Genomic DNA, 19,535 nt, shown 5'->3' with positions numbered 1-19,535 from the left:
GGCAACCATTTTTACAGAGTGATGTGGCTGCAGAAGGGTGAGCGCCGGCAGCAGGTAGGAAAGACTGGGGATTCTTCCTGCCCCGAAGAATCCACTAGACCACCAGGGTTGGTGGTTGGGAGGCGGGGATAGGGCTGGGCAGACTTATACGGTCTGTGCCAGAGCCGGTGGTGGGAAGCGGGACTGGTGGTTGGGAGGCGGGGATAGTGCTGGACAGACTTGTACGGTCTGTGCCAGAGCTGGGGTTGGGAGGCAGGGCTGGGGAGGTGAGGATAGTGCTGGGCAGACTTTTACGGTCTGTGCCTGTGCCAGAGCCAGTGGTTGGGAGGTGGGGCTGGTGGTTGGGAGGCGGGGATAGTGCGGGGCAGACTTATACGGTCTGTGCCCTGAAGAGCACAGGTACAAATCAAAGTAGGGTATACACAAAAAGCAGCAAATATGAGTTATCTTGTTGGGCAGACTGGATGGACCGTGCAGGTCTTTTTCTGCCGTCATCTACTATGTTACTATGTTACTATGGTGGCTGCCTTCAGGTATGTGCTGGGACCTTGTGGCTTGGGGGGAGGAGAGGCAAACCACTCGCCCTATCAGAACAACCAGTTCACAAAATGCCCAAAAGTTTAACAACCGGCTCTTGTGAGCCAGTGCGAGCCGGCTCCAGCACACCACTGTCTTTATCTGCTATCATTTTTCTATGTTATAAGGAGGCAGTTAGGCATAAATGGAGCAATTCTATAATGTGCTAAAATTCATGTTCAGCTTATGTGCACAAATGTTAAGAATACTATAACATACGTTTATGTGTGCACATACAGGGGAATTCTATATATGGCGTTGAATGTTAGGTGCTATTTCTGCACTGAATTTTCAGTGCAAGCAAAGCATTTTAATGGATGCAAGGCACCAAAATAGGGTAGAAACGGCAGATCCATGCAAAAACACAGATAAACTCCCATTTATAGAATAGTGCCTAAGTGTTTCTGCATGGCTCTGTAAATGAGAGTGGCCATGGGAGGGGCATGGGCAGGTCAGGGGTGTTCCCCAGATCCATGCCCCACTTGTGCATGGGATTTACACCTGGTTTCAGTTGCCCAGAGTTTAGCACGGATCCCGTCGCTATGCCCTATTCTATAAAGGTGTCTGATCCCAGAATGCCTGCTATAGAATACTGTTCAGCGCCAAATTTTGACCTTCATTTACTGAATCCAGCCCATACTGTATATATCTATATGCCAGAATTCCACCTACGCCTCCAGCAAAAAAGTCAATCCCAACTGTAAAATAACAGACTTCAGATACTAACTAATGACAGAACAGTAGTGGGAGCTTAATTATATTATTCACACCATGTATTTGTTCATACCGGAATCGGCTATCGACGTTAACGGTAATATGTAAGCCACATTGAGCCTGCAAATAGGTGGGAAAATGTGGGATACAAATGTAACAAATAATAATAATATGTAAAGCTGGATTTGATTTTATTTGTTTTATTTTGTAAGTTATTGTTTGTAAGAGGTGGAGGTGGGGTTGACCTCCACCTCTTACAAACAATAAATTACTCTAAATGTCTTATAAGATGGTTGCGGAAATAGCTAACTATTATATACTAACTAGTAAAAAAGGCCCGTTTCTGACACAAATGAAACGGGCGCTAGCAAGGTTTTCCTTGGAGTGTGTATGTTTGGGAGAGTGTATGTGAGAGTGACTGTTTGAGAGTTAGAGTGAAAGTGTGAGTGTGTGAGAGAGAGAGTGAGTCTGGGTGTGAGTGTGTTTGTGAGAGAGTGTGTGTGTGAGAATGAGAGTGTGTGCAAGTGTGTATGTGAGACACAGTGTGAGAGAGAGTGTGTGTGTGTGGGCGAGAGAGAGAGTGTGTGTGAGACACAGATTCTCTGTGAGAGTGAGTGTATGAGACCAAGCGAGTGTGTGAGTGACTGTGTGGCACATAGAGAGTGAATGTGATACAGTGTGAGACAGAGTGTGTGAGAGGGAGAGTCAGAAAGACATTGTATATGAGAGAGAGAGTGTGAGTCCTGCCCTTCCAATCCATGCCCATCCATGCTCATCTGTCACCTGACTCCTCCATTTTCCCTATCCAGCAATTGCCCTCTCTCCCTGAGGCCTGCCCTCCCAATCCATATCCATCCATGCCCATCTGTCCCCTCCATTCATCCCTATCCAGCATTTCCCCTCTCTGCCTGAGGCCTGTCCTGCAATCCATATCCATCCATGCCCATCTGTCCCCTCCATTTTTCCCTATCCAGCATTTCCCCTCTCTGCCTGAGGCCTGCCCTGCAATCCATATCCATCCATGCCCATCTGTCCCCTCCATTCATCCCTATCCAGCAATTCCCCTCTCCCTGAGTCCTGCCCTTCCAATCCATGTCCATCCATGCTCCTCTGTCACCTGGCCCCTCCATTTTTCCCTTTCCAGCAATTTCCCTCTCTCCCTGAGCTCTGCCCTCCCAATCTATGCCCATCCATGCTCCTCTGTCCCCTGCCCCCTCCATTCTTCCTTTTCATGTAATTCCCCTCTCTTCCTTCCATGACCCCTCCTCGCATCCATGCTCCTCTCTGTCCCATGTCCCAGCCTGGCCCGCCCTCTTCTTCCCCCCCCCTCCTCTTCGCATCCATGCTGTCGTTTTTCCCCTGCCCTCCTGCTCCCAGTGTTCAACTTTGCTGCCCACCCACATCCCTTTTCTTTTTTTTTTATTTTTTTTATTTACCTCCGTGGTGGCGGTTCCGGCAGCGCAGCGTCAGGGAAGGAGGCGGCGCTCCCGACGTCTAGCCTTCCCTTCGCTGTGTTCCGCCTTCTTCTGACGTCATCATTGACATCAGAAGAAGGCGGAACACAGCGAAGGGAAGGCTAGACGTCGGGAGCGCCGCCTCCTTCCCTGACGCTGCGCTGCCGGAACCGCCACCACAGAGGTAAATGTAATATAGTAAAACGCATCGTGCGTGGGTGCGATCCGTTTGTTTTTTTTTCTGCCCTCGCGATCCGTGTGTTTTCCCCGCCCTCGACGTCATGACGTTTGACGCGAGGGCGGGGCAGAGACGGCTGGGTGGCTTCACACCATGAACGCCACGAACTCCACGAACCCCACGAACCCCACGAACCCTTCAGGGAGTGTTTTTTAGTGACTTCAGAACGTTGTCCTCATTAGAACGTTCACGGTGCGTTTTATTATATTAGATGTTGAAAGCTCCCACAGCTGTCTGTGAGAAGGAAATGGTATATAGTCACGTAGTGTACCTACAGAACTTATTTTATTGAAAACTTATGGGGGGAAAAAGCCTCAAAGTGCCTGGATTGAAAACAATCACACAAGCAATGATAGATCCTGTTGACCAATCGCTCGGTCTTAAGGGGATCTGCTCTTTATCATAGGCAAAAAAACCACCCCAAATGAAAAACAAAAGAGGAAAATGCTGGGAACATCCCTAATAATTCCTCACTCAAGCAAAAGAGAAAAAGTACTGGGAACCTCCCTAACAATGCATTCCTCCTTACTGTTCATCGTTAAGGTCTATAGCACAGTGTAGGTTGCTGCTCCATATGTATCCATTCTTCACATACACATTTCAATAAGAAGATGAATAACAAAGCACTTAGCTCTCTTTATTGGTCCAGCGTCAACATCGTGGCCACAGGATCTGAAACAAAGACAAAAGACCTCCCCCTGGGCTGGGTATTAATATCAGCCTTGGTTTGCCCTCCCAAGGGATTTACCTCCTACTCTATCAATCAGGAAGGAAGAAGACACAGCCTCTGTTCTGGAAGTTATAGGGTCAGAAAAAGATCAAAATACCTCTATTCTGGTACAGCAATTGAGACCTTAGTGGTCTCTACACTCTATATAAGGGAAATAAAGCAGACAGAGACAAACTCTCACTATAATAATAATACATTCCAAATTATCAGGATTTCAGGGGGTGGGAAGGAGGGACTGACTTACTATACAAATCAAATTTGTGAAATGTTTATAGGGCAGACTGTTTCTATACACATCACTTTACCTTATATTCTGAATTGCTTTCTTCCTATATCTGTTTGCTTAATTCTATTATGTCATCCATGTTATCTATGTAACTTCTATTGTTATCTTTTACTCTGGTATGGCGAATGCCATAACGGAACATTGTAAGCCACATTGAGCCTGCAAACAGGTGGGAAAATGTGGGATACAAGTACAACAAATAAAATAAATAAAAGTCCAACCAAAAGAGCGATAATATGGCAAGTACCTATAGGCCTATTTCAGTGCTTCCAATGGTGGGAAAAATGATTGAAAGGATTTTATTACAACAGTTGGAGAACTGTTTAGATCAAGTGTGGGGTTTAGATCCTTTTCAATATGGGTTTAGAAAGGCTCATGAGCAACGTGAGGGAAAAAGCAGCCGCAGGGCAGGCAATGTGTTGGAGAACAGTGCTGGAGGAAGGCTTCTGCTGGCGAGGCTTGGGGGCCCCTGCCAGCCAAGCCAGAGGCCCCGAAGCCCTGTGTCTGCTCCTTCCCAGCCTCTAAGGGGGGCCCATTGCCGGAGTTTTCTTTCTCCTGCTCCTGCAGGGACGCGTCACTTGGGTCCCATCAGGAGCAGAAGAGAGACAGACCCCGGCACCAGGCTACCCTTGGAGGGCTGGGCCCGGGGGAATCTTGCCCCCCTTCCCCCCCTCTCAGTGGCCCTGAGTGATATATTAGCAGTGACATATGTAGCTATCAGTAGTCACTAATGGACATGTGGTTTAGGAAAGGAATGTGAGGGTTTCATTGATCAGCTAAAGGAGCGCAAAAAACAAACAAAAAAAAATTAAAAACTCCTGACTTAGATACATAGAAATGAAGTTTATAGCAATAGTGGGGTGGGGTTATAGAGGTAGAGCTGGGAGTCGGGTGAGTAGAGATATTTTATTGTGGAACTTCCTTTCTCAACTCCCTTCCCCAAGTTTACTTTCCTTTTTGTTTTCTAAAAGTCCCCCCCCCCCAGTATTCAGCCCTTCAGTCCACAGCAATCATCATTTTTATAACACCAGCTGCTGTGGGGCTTTTAATGGGTGCATGCCTTAGGATCTAAAACAGGCTATCTTCATTGTCAGTTTTGGATTCTGCAAATTACTCTCCTGTATCCTCTTTGCCATTTTTGAGTAATGTTTTGAAGAAGGTGATGTTTGGACAGCTCCAAGATTTTCTGAAGGTTAACATGTTCTTCTTGTGCATCAGTATGGGTTCCAGGATGGGCATAGAACTGAAATTTTACTGCTAATGTGGATTGTTTTCACTTTTCAATCAGGATTTGATGCAGGTGTGTCCTACCAGCTGGTGTTATCAGAAGTATCTGGAGCATCTGACACCACAGATCATTCAATGTTATTGCAGAGACTGCATGACATTGGATTACATGGCAATGTGTTTACATGGTTTTCTTCCTTTCTGGAAGGTCGTAACATCAGCTTCAGTTTTGTGGGGCAATTGTAGAGCCTTTCTGCTGTAAATGGGATCAGCATTGTTGGCCATCATATTTAATAGAAACATAGAAAATGATGACAGATAAGGACCATGTGGAGGGGCATAATCGAACGAAAACGTCTATCTCCATGGGCGTTTATCTCCGAGAACGGGTCCGTGAAGGGGCGGACCGAACCGTATTTTCGAAAAAAATAGACGTCCATGTTTTATTCGACAATATGTGAGCTGGGCGTTTTTGTTTTTCAGCGATAATGGAAAATGAAAGTGCCCAGCTCAAAAACGAATAAATCCAAGGCATTTGTTCGTGGGAGGGGCCAGGATTCATAGTGCACTGGTCCCCCTCACATGCCAGGACACCAACCGGGCACCCTAGGGGGCACTTTTACAAAAACAAAAAAAAAGGTAAAAGAGTTCTCAGTTGCATAGCACCCTTCCCTTGTGTGTTGAGCCCCCCAAATGCCCCTCAAAACCCACTGCCCACAAGTCTACACCATTACTATAGCCCTAAGGGGTGAAGGGTACAGTGGGTTTGGGGAGGTTGGACGACTAAGCATTAAGCAGCACAATTGTAACAGGTGGGGGGGGGATGGGCCTGGGTCCACCTGCCTGAAGTCCACTGCACCCCCTAACAACTGCTCCAGGGACCTGCATACTGCTGCCAGGGAGGTGGGTATGACATTTGAGGGTGAAAATAAAAAGTTGTGAAACATCATTTTTTGTGGTGGGAAGGGGTTAGTGACCACTGGGGGAGTCAGGGGAGATCATCCCCAATTCCCTCTGGTGGTAATCTGGTCATTTAGGGCACTTTTTGGGGCCTTATTCGTGAAAAAACAGGGTCCAGGAAAAGTGCCCTAAATTCTAGCTACAAACGCATACTTTTTTTCCATTATCGGCGAAAGGCGCCCATCTCTGTTTGGTTAAAACCATGCCCCAGTCCCGCCTTCACCACGCCTCCGACACGCCCCCGTCAACTTTGTACGCTTCCGCGATGGAGTGCAGTTGAAAACGTCCAAGTTCGGCTTTCAATTATACCGCGTAATTCATTTTTGTGAGATAAACGTCCATCTCCCGATTTAGGTCGGAACTTGGGCGTTTTTCTCGTTCGATTATAAGCAGGATAGTCATCCAATCTGCCCATCCATATCATCCGTTATTTCTTCCTCCCCCTAAGAGATTCCACATGCCTGTCTCATGCTTTCTTGAATTCAGATACAGTCCTAGTCTCTACTACTTTCACTGGGAAGTCGTTCCACGCATCCACCATCCTTTCTGTAAAGATGTATTCCCTTAGATTTTTTATTAGTCTATCCTTTTCGATTTCATCTTATGCCCTCTCATTCCAAAGCGTCTTTCAGTTGAAAGAGTCCTACTTCCTGTGCTCTTATGCTGTGGGCATATTTAAATGTCTCAACCATATCACCTCTCGCTCGTCTTTCTTCCAGGGTTTGATACTATGAGCGAGGTGGGCTCGAGGCCCGGATAAAGTGACACCACGCAGCAGGTTAGAGTGAGCGAAACTATCATTTATTAAAAGTATTGGAAAAGGGTGTCCTGTTGAGTTCACAGGGGAAGGAGAAATCCAATGCGAAACTAGTTTTTGAACTTAAGAATTTCCTCTGTGGCCTGTTCCTGCAGGACCACTGTATGCACTACAGTCTCTTGGTAAAACAATACTTCCTTTTGGCTCTGGGCTGTCTCCCCAGAGTTATCAGTGCAGTTCTTAAAATTTCACCAGCCAGCCTGCCTCTGGCTGGATCCAACAAGCAAATCCATAAGGTCCAAGTTAAACTTGGCCTATTGTCGTTCCAGTTTATTTACTGATATTTATTAACCGCCTTTATGAAGAGATTTACCAAAGGCAGTGTACAGTAGGTACAGTTTAACATCAAACTTACAATTTTGTTAACAGCATAACAATAGTAAAATGTACAACTATAAACATAAATACAATGAAAGAGAAAAACTTGAAAACATATTGAAACCTAATAATAAGAATACCATGACAAAGGATCAAAAATAGATACATTTAACAGCACTGAAATTCTAATGAGACATATAATACAATGTAAGCATAATCGTGATGGAATATCTAATAAGCACACAATTAGAACATTCAAATAACATTGCTATGATACTAATGCTTTTCTACAATATAGCTTACCATATAGCTGAGGGGCCAAATGCAGATATATAGATGGGACAAACTGGTGGTACAGAGTCAGTTGGGATAAATAGATGGGTGGCTCAACTAAAGGCAAGTTCTTTGTACAGTTAAGGTATGTGGTGAAGGTGTATGCAGTAGGCTTTCATTCCTTCCCTCTGGGCCTCCTTAACCCCACTCTGGCCCTGCCTTTTATAGTTTCTGGTTTTGGCTCCACCCCTCCCATTTCACTTCCTCCCTTGGCGGTACTAGGGGTTTTAAGGTGGATCGCAGTACCTGAAGGATCTTTCTTAAGGGTGAGGGGCAGTGTTCTTTATAACCCTCACATACCCTCCCCCTCAGCTCAACCGTGCCTGGTTGAGCACCTGCCATATCGGGGTCCACTTTCCGAGATAAAAAATGTTATATTAATATTTCCCTCAAACACCTTAAATAGGTTCGGAGTGGATTACAATATAAAAAGAAAAAAAACTTGTCAATCAGACCTGGAGCTTACAATGTTAAGAAAAAAATTGGAATACAATAACTACACAAAATCTAATTAGAAAGTACATACCTTCTAAAAAAATGTGTCTTTAACATTTTACAAAAAGTCAAATAATTTGATTGATTTTTCACCAAAGAAGGTAAGGAATTTCAAATTTGAGATGACTGATAAGAGAATAAGACTATAAAATATTTCTTAAAACAAACTCCTTTAAAACAAGGGGCAGGTATATTTAAACTATTGCGAGTATCAGTATTAACGTGCTCTCAGCCCAACTGATGTATCACCTGGAAGCTAAAGGGCTGGAGGCTGAGGAATTGGCGCATAACACATACATTTGAGTCTTTATGGTGATCCATCTAAGGAAAGGGGTTGATGGTTGCTGACCAATAGGAAGTGTCGCCCCAATAAATAATATTGGAACGTTTCTAGGGTCCATTAAGCTAAGAAGTTGAAAAAGGATTGGGTACAGGACTGTTATTTTTCACTAGCATTGGGTAAGAGGCATGGAGCTGTTATTCTTCTGGCCAAATCTCTCTACTACAAAGTTTTAGTGCACCTTTGTGATATGGAGGGAAGATGGATCTTGAACACTATTCAACTAGATCAAGTAACTTTCACACTGCTTAACACATATGTGCCTAATATAGATGACCCTTCATTTTTTGACACCTTGTCTTCACAGTTGGGGCCACTAAATGTGGATACAATAATTTTTGGAGGGGATATGAATATTTCTCTTGATCCTGTGAAATTCAGACCTTTGAAAGCTATAGATGCTTTGCATAATTTATTTCATAATTTGAATTTCATTGATATATGGAGGCTACAACATCCATCCAAACTGGACTACACTTTTTATTCATCACCACATGATTCTTTTTCTAAATTAGACTATTTCTTTGTTTCTAAATCTCTGGTTCAGTTCATAAAAAAATTTCAATTGAATCTATTCATTATCTGATCACTCTTGTATTTTGATTTTATTGAATATACCTACTATTAACATATCTAAGTGTAATTGGAGATTTAACTCTATGCTGTTGCAGGATAGTGAATTTTTTGTGACAATATCTTGAAATGGTCTGATGAGTATTTCTCTGCTAACATGAATGCTGATGTTGATCATGTATTTATTTGGCATGCACACAAAGCTTTTACATTAGAGGAGAAATTATTAAATATAGTTCTCATGTTAATAAAGCTAGAAGGGAGGCATTATTAAACCTAGAAATGGAAATTAAAACCTTAGAAGGAGAATATTTTAAAAAACCTGCTACATCTTTATTGACTACCATACAGAAACAAAAATTTCAGTTTAATCAAGCACTCAGCAATATTGGAGGTATAACACTCTTTTCCTAACAGGCTTCTTACTATCATGGGTCTAACAAGAAGGTAAAATGTTGCCAAGATTTCTGAAAGAAAAGAAGAAAAATACTCATATAGCGGCCATTCGTAAGGATGCCAATACTTTGTTAACTAACAAATCAGATATTCTTAATTATTTTGTAGAATTCAACACAGAAATTTATAAATCACAAAAGATACCAACTGGTGAGCAAATGTTCACTTTTTTAAATCATCTTCAAAACCTATTACTCTCCTCAAAGGGAATTGACGTTCATAACCAACCTATTAAAATCTATGAAATTGCTGCTGCTATACCATCATTAAAATCAGGAAAGGCACCTGGAAGTGATGGTAATTCTATGGAATACTATAAACATTTTTCAAGTTTTATCTCTCCAAGGGAGGAAGATTAAAAATGGAATTGTGAGACTAAAAGATGTTGCGAACTGCTATGTGGAAAATGATGAAGAAAAAAGCAAATGTGCTAAACAATTACTTCTGTTCTGTTTTCACGTAAGAAAATCCTGGAGAAGGGCCATGATTGACTGACAAAAGTACATATGAGAATGGAGCAGACATAGCACCGTTCACAGAACAGAGTGTTTATGAACAACTTGAAAATCTAAAGGTGGACAAAGCCATGGGACTGGACGGGATCCATCCCAGGATATTGAGGGAGCTCAGAGAGGTTCTGGCAGGTCCTGGCAGGTCCTCATAAAGATATGTTTAATAAATCCTTGGAGACAGGGGAGGTTCTGTGGGATTGGAGAAGAGCGGATGTGGTCCCTCTTCATGTGTAATCTCATTAGATGCAGAAAAAGATTTTGATTACATAGAATGGAGGTTTTTATTATCAGTTTTAAAATGGTTTAATTTAGCTGACTCCTTTAATGGTATGATACATTTTTTATACTCACATCCCACTGCAAGGCTTTTTATTAATGACTCACTAATTAGCCAATTTTCTTTGACATGTAGGACAAGACAGGGTTATCCATTATCCCCAATTCTATTTATTTTGGCCCTGGAACCTTTACTGGTGGCTATTCGCTCAACACAAAATATTCATGGCATAAATATTGCAGATTCCCCAGTAAAATTATCTGCCTATGCAGATAATGTTTTGTTATATGTTTCCTCACCAGACATATCTCAGGTTATGCAATAAATTGGTCAAAAACTGAAATTTTCTCCCTACCATGCATTGTATGCAAGAAAACTTTTCTTCTATCCCAATTTTCTGGTGCCCTAAAGGCATTAATATTTGGGTTTGATATTTAAAGCTTCCACTAAAACAATGGTTCAAGAAAATACCTCTAGAGTATTTTCTCAATCGAATTAAAGTAATTTAATTTAATTCGATTGAGAAAATACCGAGTTCTTAACTTAGTGAAATCACTGATTCGATTGAGAAATTACTTTCTTCATTTTTATGGCAAAACAAACCCCCATGAATTGCCCTTAAAAATTAAAAGCCTCTAAGGACAAAGGAGGTATTAAATTCCCAGATTTTGACGCATCCAATCTGGCTTTTTATTAAGAGCAGATGCATGTTGGATGATTGACTCTCCGGATGATATTTCTCTATTATGGCTTAAGATAGAACAAAAAATTTCACATCCTCTACCATTCAGCGTACGAATGGGTACTTCTTTCTTTAGATCTGATCCATCTGAAACAAGCATACTTAACACTACTTTGATTGCTATTAAAAGATTAGATGTCACCCAAAATAACACTATTAACCATTTCAAGTTTGCCTCTATTTGAGAGAATTCCAAACTTATGATCAATAAATCTCCTATCTCCTGGCATCCTTGGATCATCTCTGGTATAGTCAGTATTAAGGACATAATGGAGGATGATCACTTTTCAACACAACTCTTTACATCTTAAATGTTTTCTTCCTAGTGCATAATTCTTTCACTACATTCAGCTCAGATCGGCATTCCTTTCCTCTTCTCTCAATCTTTCTAAGGAATCTCCTGATATATATAATAGTTTTACAGAAGCATTAAGGGTAATGCTGCTGCTCAATATTATTCCATTTTCTATCTTCCTTTGATCAGTACACTGTATCATTGCAGAAGTCTAGGTCTGTTGATTTATCAGTTTCTTTGTGTGATCAACAATGGTCTGAATTTTGGACAAAGATCAATAGACCTCTGGCTTCAGCACCTATTTTGCAATCTTTATACTTTATTACGCATAAAGCTACTTGGACACCACTTAGAATAACAAGATTAAGTAGTACTTCTTCTAACTTATGTTGGTCATGCCAGTCACAATTGGGGACACTTGATCACATGTTGTACTTCTGTCTAAATGTATAATTATTCTGCAACCAAGTCTGGGGTAGAATCACAACATTACTCTAAGGGCTCTGCTTACTAAGGTGTGCTAGCATTTTTACTGCACATTAAAATTAGCACACGCTTAAATGCTAGAGTTGCCCATATGTTCCCATGGGTGACTTTAGCATTTAGCGCGTACTACAACTACTAGTGCACCCTTAGCGCAGCTTAGTAAACAGGGCCCTAAGTTTCAAAATAATTATTGTTAGATCTCTTGGCTTCCAGCTAACCCTTTCTCATGAAAATAGTAAGTTGTGAGATATTCTACTGGCCATAGCTATCAAAACAATTTTAGCGGAGTGGAAAGATAATACTAAAGTATCATTTTCTTTTTGGTGGAATACTGTATGTAAAGTTTATAAATATTAGGCTAAAATTGCTGAAAAATTAAATAATATTGACCGATTTCTAAAAATATGGGAACCAGTTGATACATTTTGTTCTCCCAACTCTACATAAGAAGTCCGCTTATTTTACCGTATTCTATTTATATTTTCTTACTCTAATATTTTATTATTATGTTTTTATTATTATTTTATAATTCAGCTATGACTTTACTGTTGTTAAATTATGATAGCATTACTATTATTATTATCATTTGTTATGATTCTGATGCAGGATTTTCTTTGTTTTTCACAGTACTACATGCTATATGACTTCTTACTGTTATGTTTTATTAGAATGGCACTTTAGATGTCATGACGAGATTCTGATTAGCAACATGTATAATCATACTGTTCGTTGTGTTGTTTTTCTGCTTGGTTGATGTTTTCATTTTTGGAAATCTTAACAAAGATGATCTGAACTGAAAAAAAATCTAATTAATGCCAATAATTGCTCGTTAAAAGCAAATTATTGATGCTAATTAGCTCATTATTCAATTAAATTGCACACGCAAATTGAAAACGTACCCAAATTTGTATGCACAAGTTTTAGCGTCTTTTATAGAATTAGGATGCTAGGGTTAAATTTTCAAAAGCTAGTCAATGGGCAAACTGGCAAGAAGTAAGATAGTTCATAAAAGTCATATGGAGAGCTAATTTACTAATGCAGACTTTTATGCACCTAAGTTAAATTTAGACATTTTGCCACAAGGTACATAGAAGGGGTGAGCTTTCAGCATAGACACATAAATCAAATTTTGATGGTTAAATGCATAAATCTGCGTTAATTAGGAAGGAGTTTAGCAGGGATTGTTTCTATAATATATTTTCTTGTCAACTGCTTATGCTCAGTTTGCTTAAAAATGGTTTACATTGTACCTTATGAGTTTCCACACAAACTGTGGTATGACTATTTGGGTATTACAAAAGTTTTGTTTATGGTGCTTTATGTTCATTTCTTACAAATTCAATTTTTCTTGAATAAGATTGTAATTAACTCTTGTTATATTTGGCTCCATATCACTTGTTTGAAACAAGTCTCTCTTTTCCTACTTAGTAGTCTCCCATCTCTTTCACCCTCTACAGTCTGTTCTCTTTACTGGCTGCTCATGATCTTTATTTCTGTTTAGTTTATTCAGGGGTCCTTTTACTAAGTTGTGTAAGCATCTACACGCGCCACAATGGAGTTACATCCCAAGTACCGCATGGCTTTTGCAGTAATTTCATTTTTGGTGCGCATCTGATACGCAAGTCTCAAAAATATTTTTTATTTTTGGGAGCGCGTAACAGACATACGCCAAGTGGCATTTGGCGCATGATCATTACCGCCCGGTTACCAGGTGAGTCTTTACCGCTATGCCTTTTTTACAGGCGCGCTAAAAAATGGATTGTCGCTTGCCCAAAACCCACGCCTACCTTACTGCAAGCCATTTTTCAGCGCGCCTTTGTAAATGGATCCCCCCAGAGACTTACTTTACCACTTTTCTTAAAAAGATATATCAAAATGGTTAACAACAACCATGTCATTAAAAGTAAAATACAAATGATTTTTAAAAAGAGAGAAGAAAACAGGAGAAGAGAAAAAAAACTGAGGAAAGACAAAACAGCAAGAGGAAGAGAAGAGATGACGCAATGGAAAAGAACACAAGTAAACAAAAAAAAAGAGAAACAGAACTAGGAACTTTTAGAGTTAGAAAACAAACAGATTGACCAGGAGATAAGAATCACAGCCCATTGTATCACCAAGCAGAACTAGCATGTCAGTAAGCCATCAAAGGTTTCCTTGCTTCTCTTTCTCCTGTCTCACACTCATTTTTCTTCTTTAACTACCAATTCACTCCCATATATCTAAAAGCAAATACAATGTTCTATACTTAATAAGATGAACATGGGTATGTACAGCTGACACTGTTCCCTCCAAGCTGAGCAGGAATCCTCCACTCACAGTCCTGCCAGTGGGGGTTGCTGTTTCACTATCACATCTTCAGTAGTGAAAGATAGGCAAGCTCTACATGACTCCAGGGAAACTGCCTGGCCATTGTGATCGAAAACAATATTGAACCATCACTCCCCATTGGCAGCAATGCAGTTGGAGGACTCCCGCTCAGCTTAGAGGAAACAGTGGAAAACATCCCCTTGCCCCCAAGCAGGGGCGTAGCTACGGGTGGCCCATTCTTGGCTCAGGCCCACCCAGTCCTAGTCTGCGAGCCAATCGCAGCTCTGATGTTATTTTTTTCTTACCCGCAGCGGCGAACAGACGGCCCTAAAAGCAGCAAGCAACCAGGCTCGTCGACTCCGTCCTTCCTTCGCTTCCTGCCCTCTCAGTGTCCTGCCTGCTCGAAAGGAAATGACATCAGAGGAAGGCAGGACGCACGCAGAGAGGGCAGGAAGCAAAGGAAGGACGGAGTCGACAAGCCTGGTTGCTTGCTGCTTTTAGGGCCACCCGTTCGCCGCTGCGACTTGGGGAGCGGAGTGGAAGTGAGCCAGCAGCCTATCTATTCCACTCCCCTGTGCAGCCATCGCCGTTCAGGCAAGTTAAAGCAGGCAAACCTGTGAGCTGCTGCAAGCTGCATCCACGTTGTCGTTGTTTATTGAGACAGACAGATGGGAGATGCTGTGAAGGGGGAGAGAGGGGGAGGGAGATGCTGGATAGAATGGGGAAGGGGATGGATAGAAACAGGATGGGCAGGGGAGAGAGGAGAATTGCTGGACAACAGGGATTGCTAGAGGGGACAGGGGAGAGAGGAAATTTGCTGAAGATGGATGGAGGAGAAGGCAGGGGAATGGAGAGTTGCTGGACATGGCGGAGGGCAGGGGAAGGAGGAGAATTGCTGGGCATGGATGGAGGGGAAAGGGGAGAGAGGAAATTTGCTGGAGTTGGATGGAGGAGAAGGCAGGGGAATGGAGAGTTGCTGGACATGGCGGAGGGCAGGGGAAGGAGGAGAATTGCTGGGCATGGATGGAGGGGAAAGGGGAGAGAGGAAATTTGCTGGAGTTGGATGGAGGAGAAGGCAGGGGAATGGAGAGTTGCTGGACATGGAGCGGAGGGCAGGGGAAGGAGGAGAATTGCTGGGCATGCATGGATGGAGGGGAAAGGGGAGAGAGGAAATTTGCTGGATATGGGTGGATGGAGGAGAGGGCAGGAGAGAGGAAATTTGCTGGACATGGATGGATGGAGGGGAGGGCAGGGGAAAGGAAAGAGGAGACTTGCTGAACATGGATGGATGAATGGAGGGGGCAGGGGACAGAGGACATTTGCTGGATATGGGTGGATGGAGGAGAGGGCAGGGGAGAATGGAGAGTTGCTGGATGGAGGGAGGGGAGAGAAGTCAGGGAGGAGATGCGCATGGATGGAGGGGAGGGAAGAGAGGAGAAATGCTGGACGTGGATGGAGTGGAGGGCAGGGAAGAGAGGAAAAATGTTGGACAAGGATGGAGGGAAGGAAAGACAAAGGAAGGAGATGCTCATGGATGGGGGGGAGGGAAGACAGAGGAAGTAGATGCACATGGATTGGGGGGAGTGAGGAGAAATGCTGGACATGGATGGAGGGGAAACTGCTGAGTTGAGGAAGGATAGGGACAGGGCTATAGATGGTAGACAGGACACATAAGGACACAAGAGGATGGTGGACATGGTGAGAGAAAAAATATCAGATGGAAAGAAGACACTGCATGAAACAGAAGACACTGGGACCAAAGCGAATAGATCAGACAACAAAGGTAGAAAAAGGTATTTTATTCAGAATTTATGAATTGGAATATGTCAGCTTTTGGAAATGTACATCTGTGATATTTTGCATGTAAGTTTCAATTTTTCTGGTATTGCTGCATGCTGAGTCTGACTTCTTGAGTTAACTTTCCAGTTCAGTATTTTGCCTTCATATTTTTTGATTTCTAGTTCCTTGTGTCATGTCCGTTGTGTCATGTGTTGTTCATGTGTGATCAAGGTGCAGTATTCTGATAGCGTGTAGTATTTGCAGCCCTTTTTGTTTTGCTTTTTTTTTTCACGAGGTAGTGTATTGGTGTTTTAGAGCCTAGTGTAATTACAGTTCTGCCTTTTCAAGCATGAGGTTGTAGCTCGTCCTGTCCTTGGAATTAGTGCTGTTATGGTTTAGTAAGGATATGAGTGTGTTTTTGCACAAGTTTGTGTACAGCATTTTGCAGTGGAGCGATTGTAGGATAATGTAATTATATTTAAAAATATCAATTTTTCCATTAAGTATGTATGTGGTTATACTGATGCAGGGCAGCTTTTGGGCAGACTACTTAGAAATCCATCATCAAGTGAATTCTAAGGCATTATTTTGTAGGATCCCAAGAGACACTGCTCATACTTATATAGACAGTGCATACCCACCCATATTAGCTCTGGGCCCACCCAAAATCTCAGGTCTGGCTACACCACTGCCCCCAAGTTCTCTCAATGCAATCAGAGAACCCGGCTCACAGAAAAATCACTGCATTACAGGTGGGATCTATGTTAAAAATTCACCAACTCTTATTTCACACTATTCAATTGGTTCAGTTGAAGCCAGAACCTAAAATAAGGAACAATAAGCATTTTGGCATTTCCCTTGTCCTTACCCAGTGATGCCATCTGCCAGCCATCCTTTGGTGCAAATATTGAAGGAACAATCCAGTACAGCTCGCTGAAGCTCTTCAGCAGTGGCTAAACGAGATCCCAGCATTGCACATGATTTTTGAGCCATCAATAAATCCAGGCCTTGAGTTCCATTCTTGGAATCCACTGTGAATAGCTTCCCTGTGACATCAATAGCAAGCAAAGAGTTATTGGTATCCACAATAGTATAGGCATACAGTACAGGTCTGAATAATTTACTGTAGCACTGTGCTATACAGATATTGACTGGAGAGTTATATTGAAAGACAGCTCCCAAGAAGGTATTGGAAGTGAAACTGGTACTCTGAAGAGTAGCGATTTTTACTGCAGTCTGCTGAAATCCAGTCATAGTATTCTGAGGGAGTTCTGAGAGAAGAGGAAGCCTCTCTGTGTAAGTGAGCATTACTTTGCTGGGAGATTTGGAGGGGCATTTTCGATATGACATCTAAGTCAGACTTCAGATGTTGTACACAAAACGTCGACAATTCAAATAGGAAAGAAGTTCACTTTCAAAAAAAGGAAAACATCTATCTTTTTTTTTTTAAATACCGTTTTGAACAAGATTTTGTGCTTTGTATGTTTTTTAACTATTTTTGAACGTCCAAATAAAAAATGTACAAAAACAAGCCATTGGGATGTAGGAGGGGCCAGCATTTCTTAGTAGACTGGTACCCCAGTCATCCTAGGATACCAATAGGGCACCTTAGGGACCACTGCAGTGGACTTCAAAATAAATACTCCCAGGTACACATCTTACCGTTGCTCCCTTATCTTATCTGCTGAGCCTCCCAAAACCCACTACCATCAACTGTACACCACTACAATAGCCCTTATGTGTGAAGGGGGCAGCTATATGTGGGTAGTGTGTTTCTGATGAGTTTTGGAGGACTCACAGTTTCTACCACAAGTGTAACAGGTAGGAGGAGGAACTGCACCCACCACTAGACTACTCCAGGGACCTGCATGCAGTTCTAATGGACCTGAGTATAACATCTGAGGTTGGGTAAGTAATGTTTTTAATCACATTTTTGGGGTGTGGGAGGGGGGGGGTCAATGACCACTGGGGAGTAAGGGGAGGTCATGCCTGATTCCCTCAGTGATCAACTGGTCATTTAGGGCACCTTTTGTTATAAAAACAGGTTTGGCTCAAAATGTCTTAGTTTTAGTCTTGAACAGTTTTGTATTGTTCCATTTTGGCTGAAAAACATCCAAGTCTTAGGAACGCCCAAAACCCACCCTTAACACACCCCAACACACACCCTTGAGATGTGGACACGTTGCAGATGAACAGCATAGAAAAAGCATCTGAAAAATAGGTTTCGAAAATACCGATTTGGATGTTTTTGTGAGAAAGATGTCTAAATGTTGCTTTATCTGAAACAAAATAACCTAAAAATTGAAAACATATTGCGCTCAAACTACTGATGTCATACACACCTTGAAACAGCCCGCAGTAATGAAACTTTGGCCACAGTTGGGGTGACTGACTATCTCTGCACGTTTGTTTTCATAAGCAGTTCAGAATTTTAAGCTGTTTTTTCTATAATATTTTCCGGATCCAGTATTCCTGTGAAGTTTTTAGCAAGATAGGAATTGAGTTAAGGGTTTTTTTTAATGCCAGTGAAGAAAGCTGACCCATGTTTTTCCTCCTTACCCTGTAAATAATAAAAATTGGGTGGAGGTTGGCGTTCAGAGGCTTTTTCCCATTCTCATTATCATATTCTTGCACTTCACAGGAACATAGTATTATATCAAGTACTCTGTAGTGTACACCAAGAGAGGTTATTTTGTTGTGATGCTCTCTTGTCCTTTTGTTTATCTATCGTTGTGATCACCAAATGTTGCTTTATGCCACTTTTTAGACATGTTCCTCTTTTGAAAATGAGCCCCGTAGTAACTAAAATCTTTGGATAAAAAAGAAGTTGTAGGTTTATTAATATAATCTGTTTTAGTTTCACTAAAAAAGGCAAACATTAGTTATTTGTGTGTTTAAATAGTCTAACATTATTTTGCCTTGGTTTAAAGTTAATTGTTACAACCTGAAAGCAGTAAATTTCTTTTGCTTTAGTTTTATCTAATTTCCCATCTGCCCCAGGGACATCTGTTAATTTATAGTCAATTATTCCAATTAATAAGACGAGATGTAAATTTGTCACCATAGAGTATTTTCAATAGCAAGTAATTCACCCTAAAGGTTCAGTGAGAAACAAGTACAAAATAAGAACATAAAATATACCAAATAATATTAAGGTCCTTTATATTAGTTTAGGTACCTCCTACTCCCTTAGCAAGTTTAAATAACCAAACAACTCACCAATACTAAGATGCATACAGTAGGCTAGCAACAAGATGGATGATATCCAGTCTTTTGCACTGAGTGCCACATGTATGATTATCTTTCAGTTGGTAATGTGTGCACTTGATGCAAAGAGCTCCTAGCTCTCAGAGAATGAGTCTGATCTCTTGAGGCTAGACTAGCAGATTTGGAATTGGTGAGGGAGGCAGAGGAAACTACAGGGACACAGTAGAGAAATCCCACTTTCAGTCTGCCAGCCTTTGTGCTGCCTTGGAAATGAGAGGTCATCTAAAAGGAGGCCATCACCTTGGTGTGGCATGAAGAGATCCTGTAGCTAGGACCTGCCCTCCAGGAGATTCAATATTCTCTTGCACTGAGGATGTGTCTCCAGGGGCTTCTGCAAAGGAAGGAAGGGTTAG

General features: G+C 41.9%; 1 protein-coding gene across 1 annotated transcript in view; it reads right to left on the bottom strand.

Moving 5' to 3' along the window:
• The window catches only part of SUSD5 (sushi domain containing 5), a 187,531-nt gene that overhangs the window by 129,983 nt on the left and 38,013 nt on the right, over positions 1 to 19,535 (bottom strand). Inside the window, exon 2 of the mRNA XM_030203364.1 lies at positions 16,784 to 16,961. Coding sequence (XP_030059224.1) covers positions 16,784 to 16,961 — 178 coding nt within the window. The remainder of the gene's footprint in view (positions 1 to 16,783; positions 16,962 to 19,535) is intronic.

The sequence above is a fragment of the Microcaecilia unicolor genome, chromosome 1 (genome assembly GCF_901765095.1).
Source record: "Microcaecilia unicolor chromosome 1, aMicUni1.1, whole genome shotgun sequence".
NCBI classification, from domain to species: domain Eukaryota; kingdom Metazoa; phylum Chordata; class Amphibia; order Gymnophiona; family Siphonopidae; genus Microcaecilia; species Microcaecilia unicolor.
This window is presented reverse-complemented; position numbering and strand designations above follow the sequence as displayed.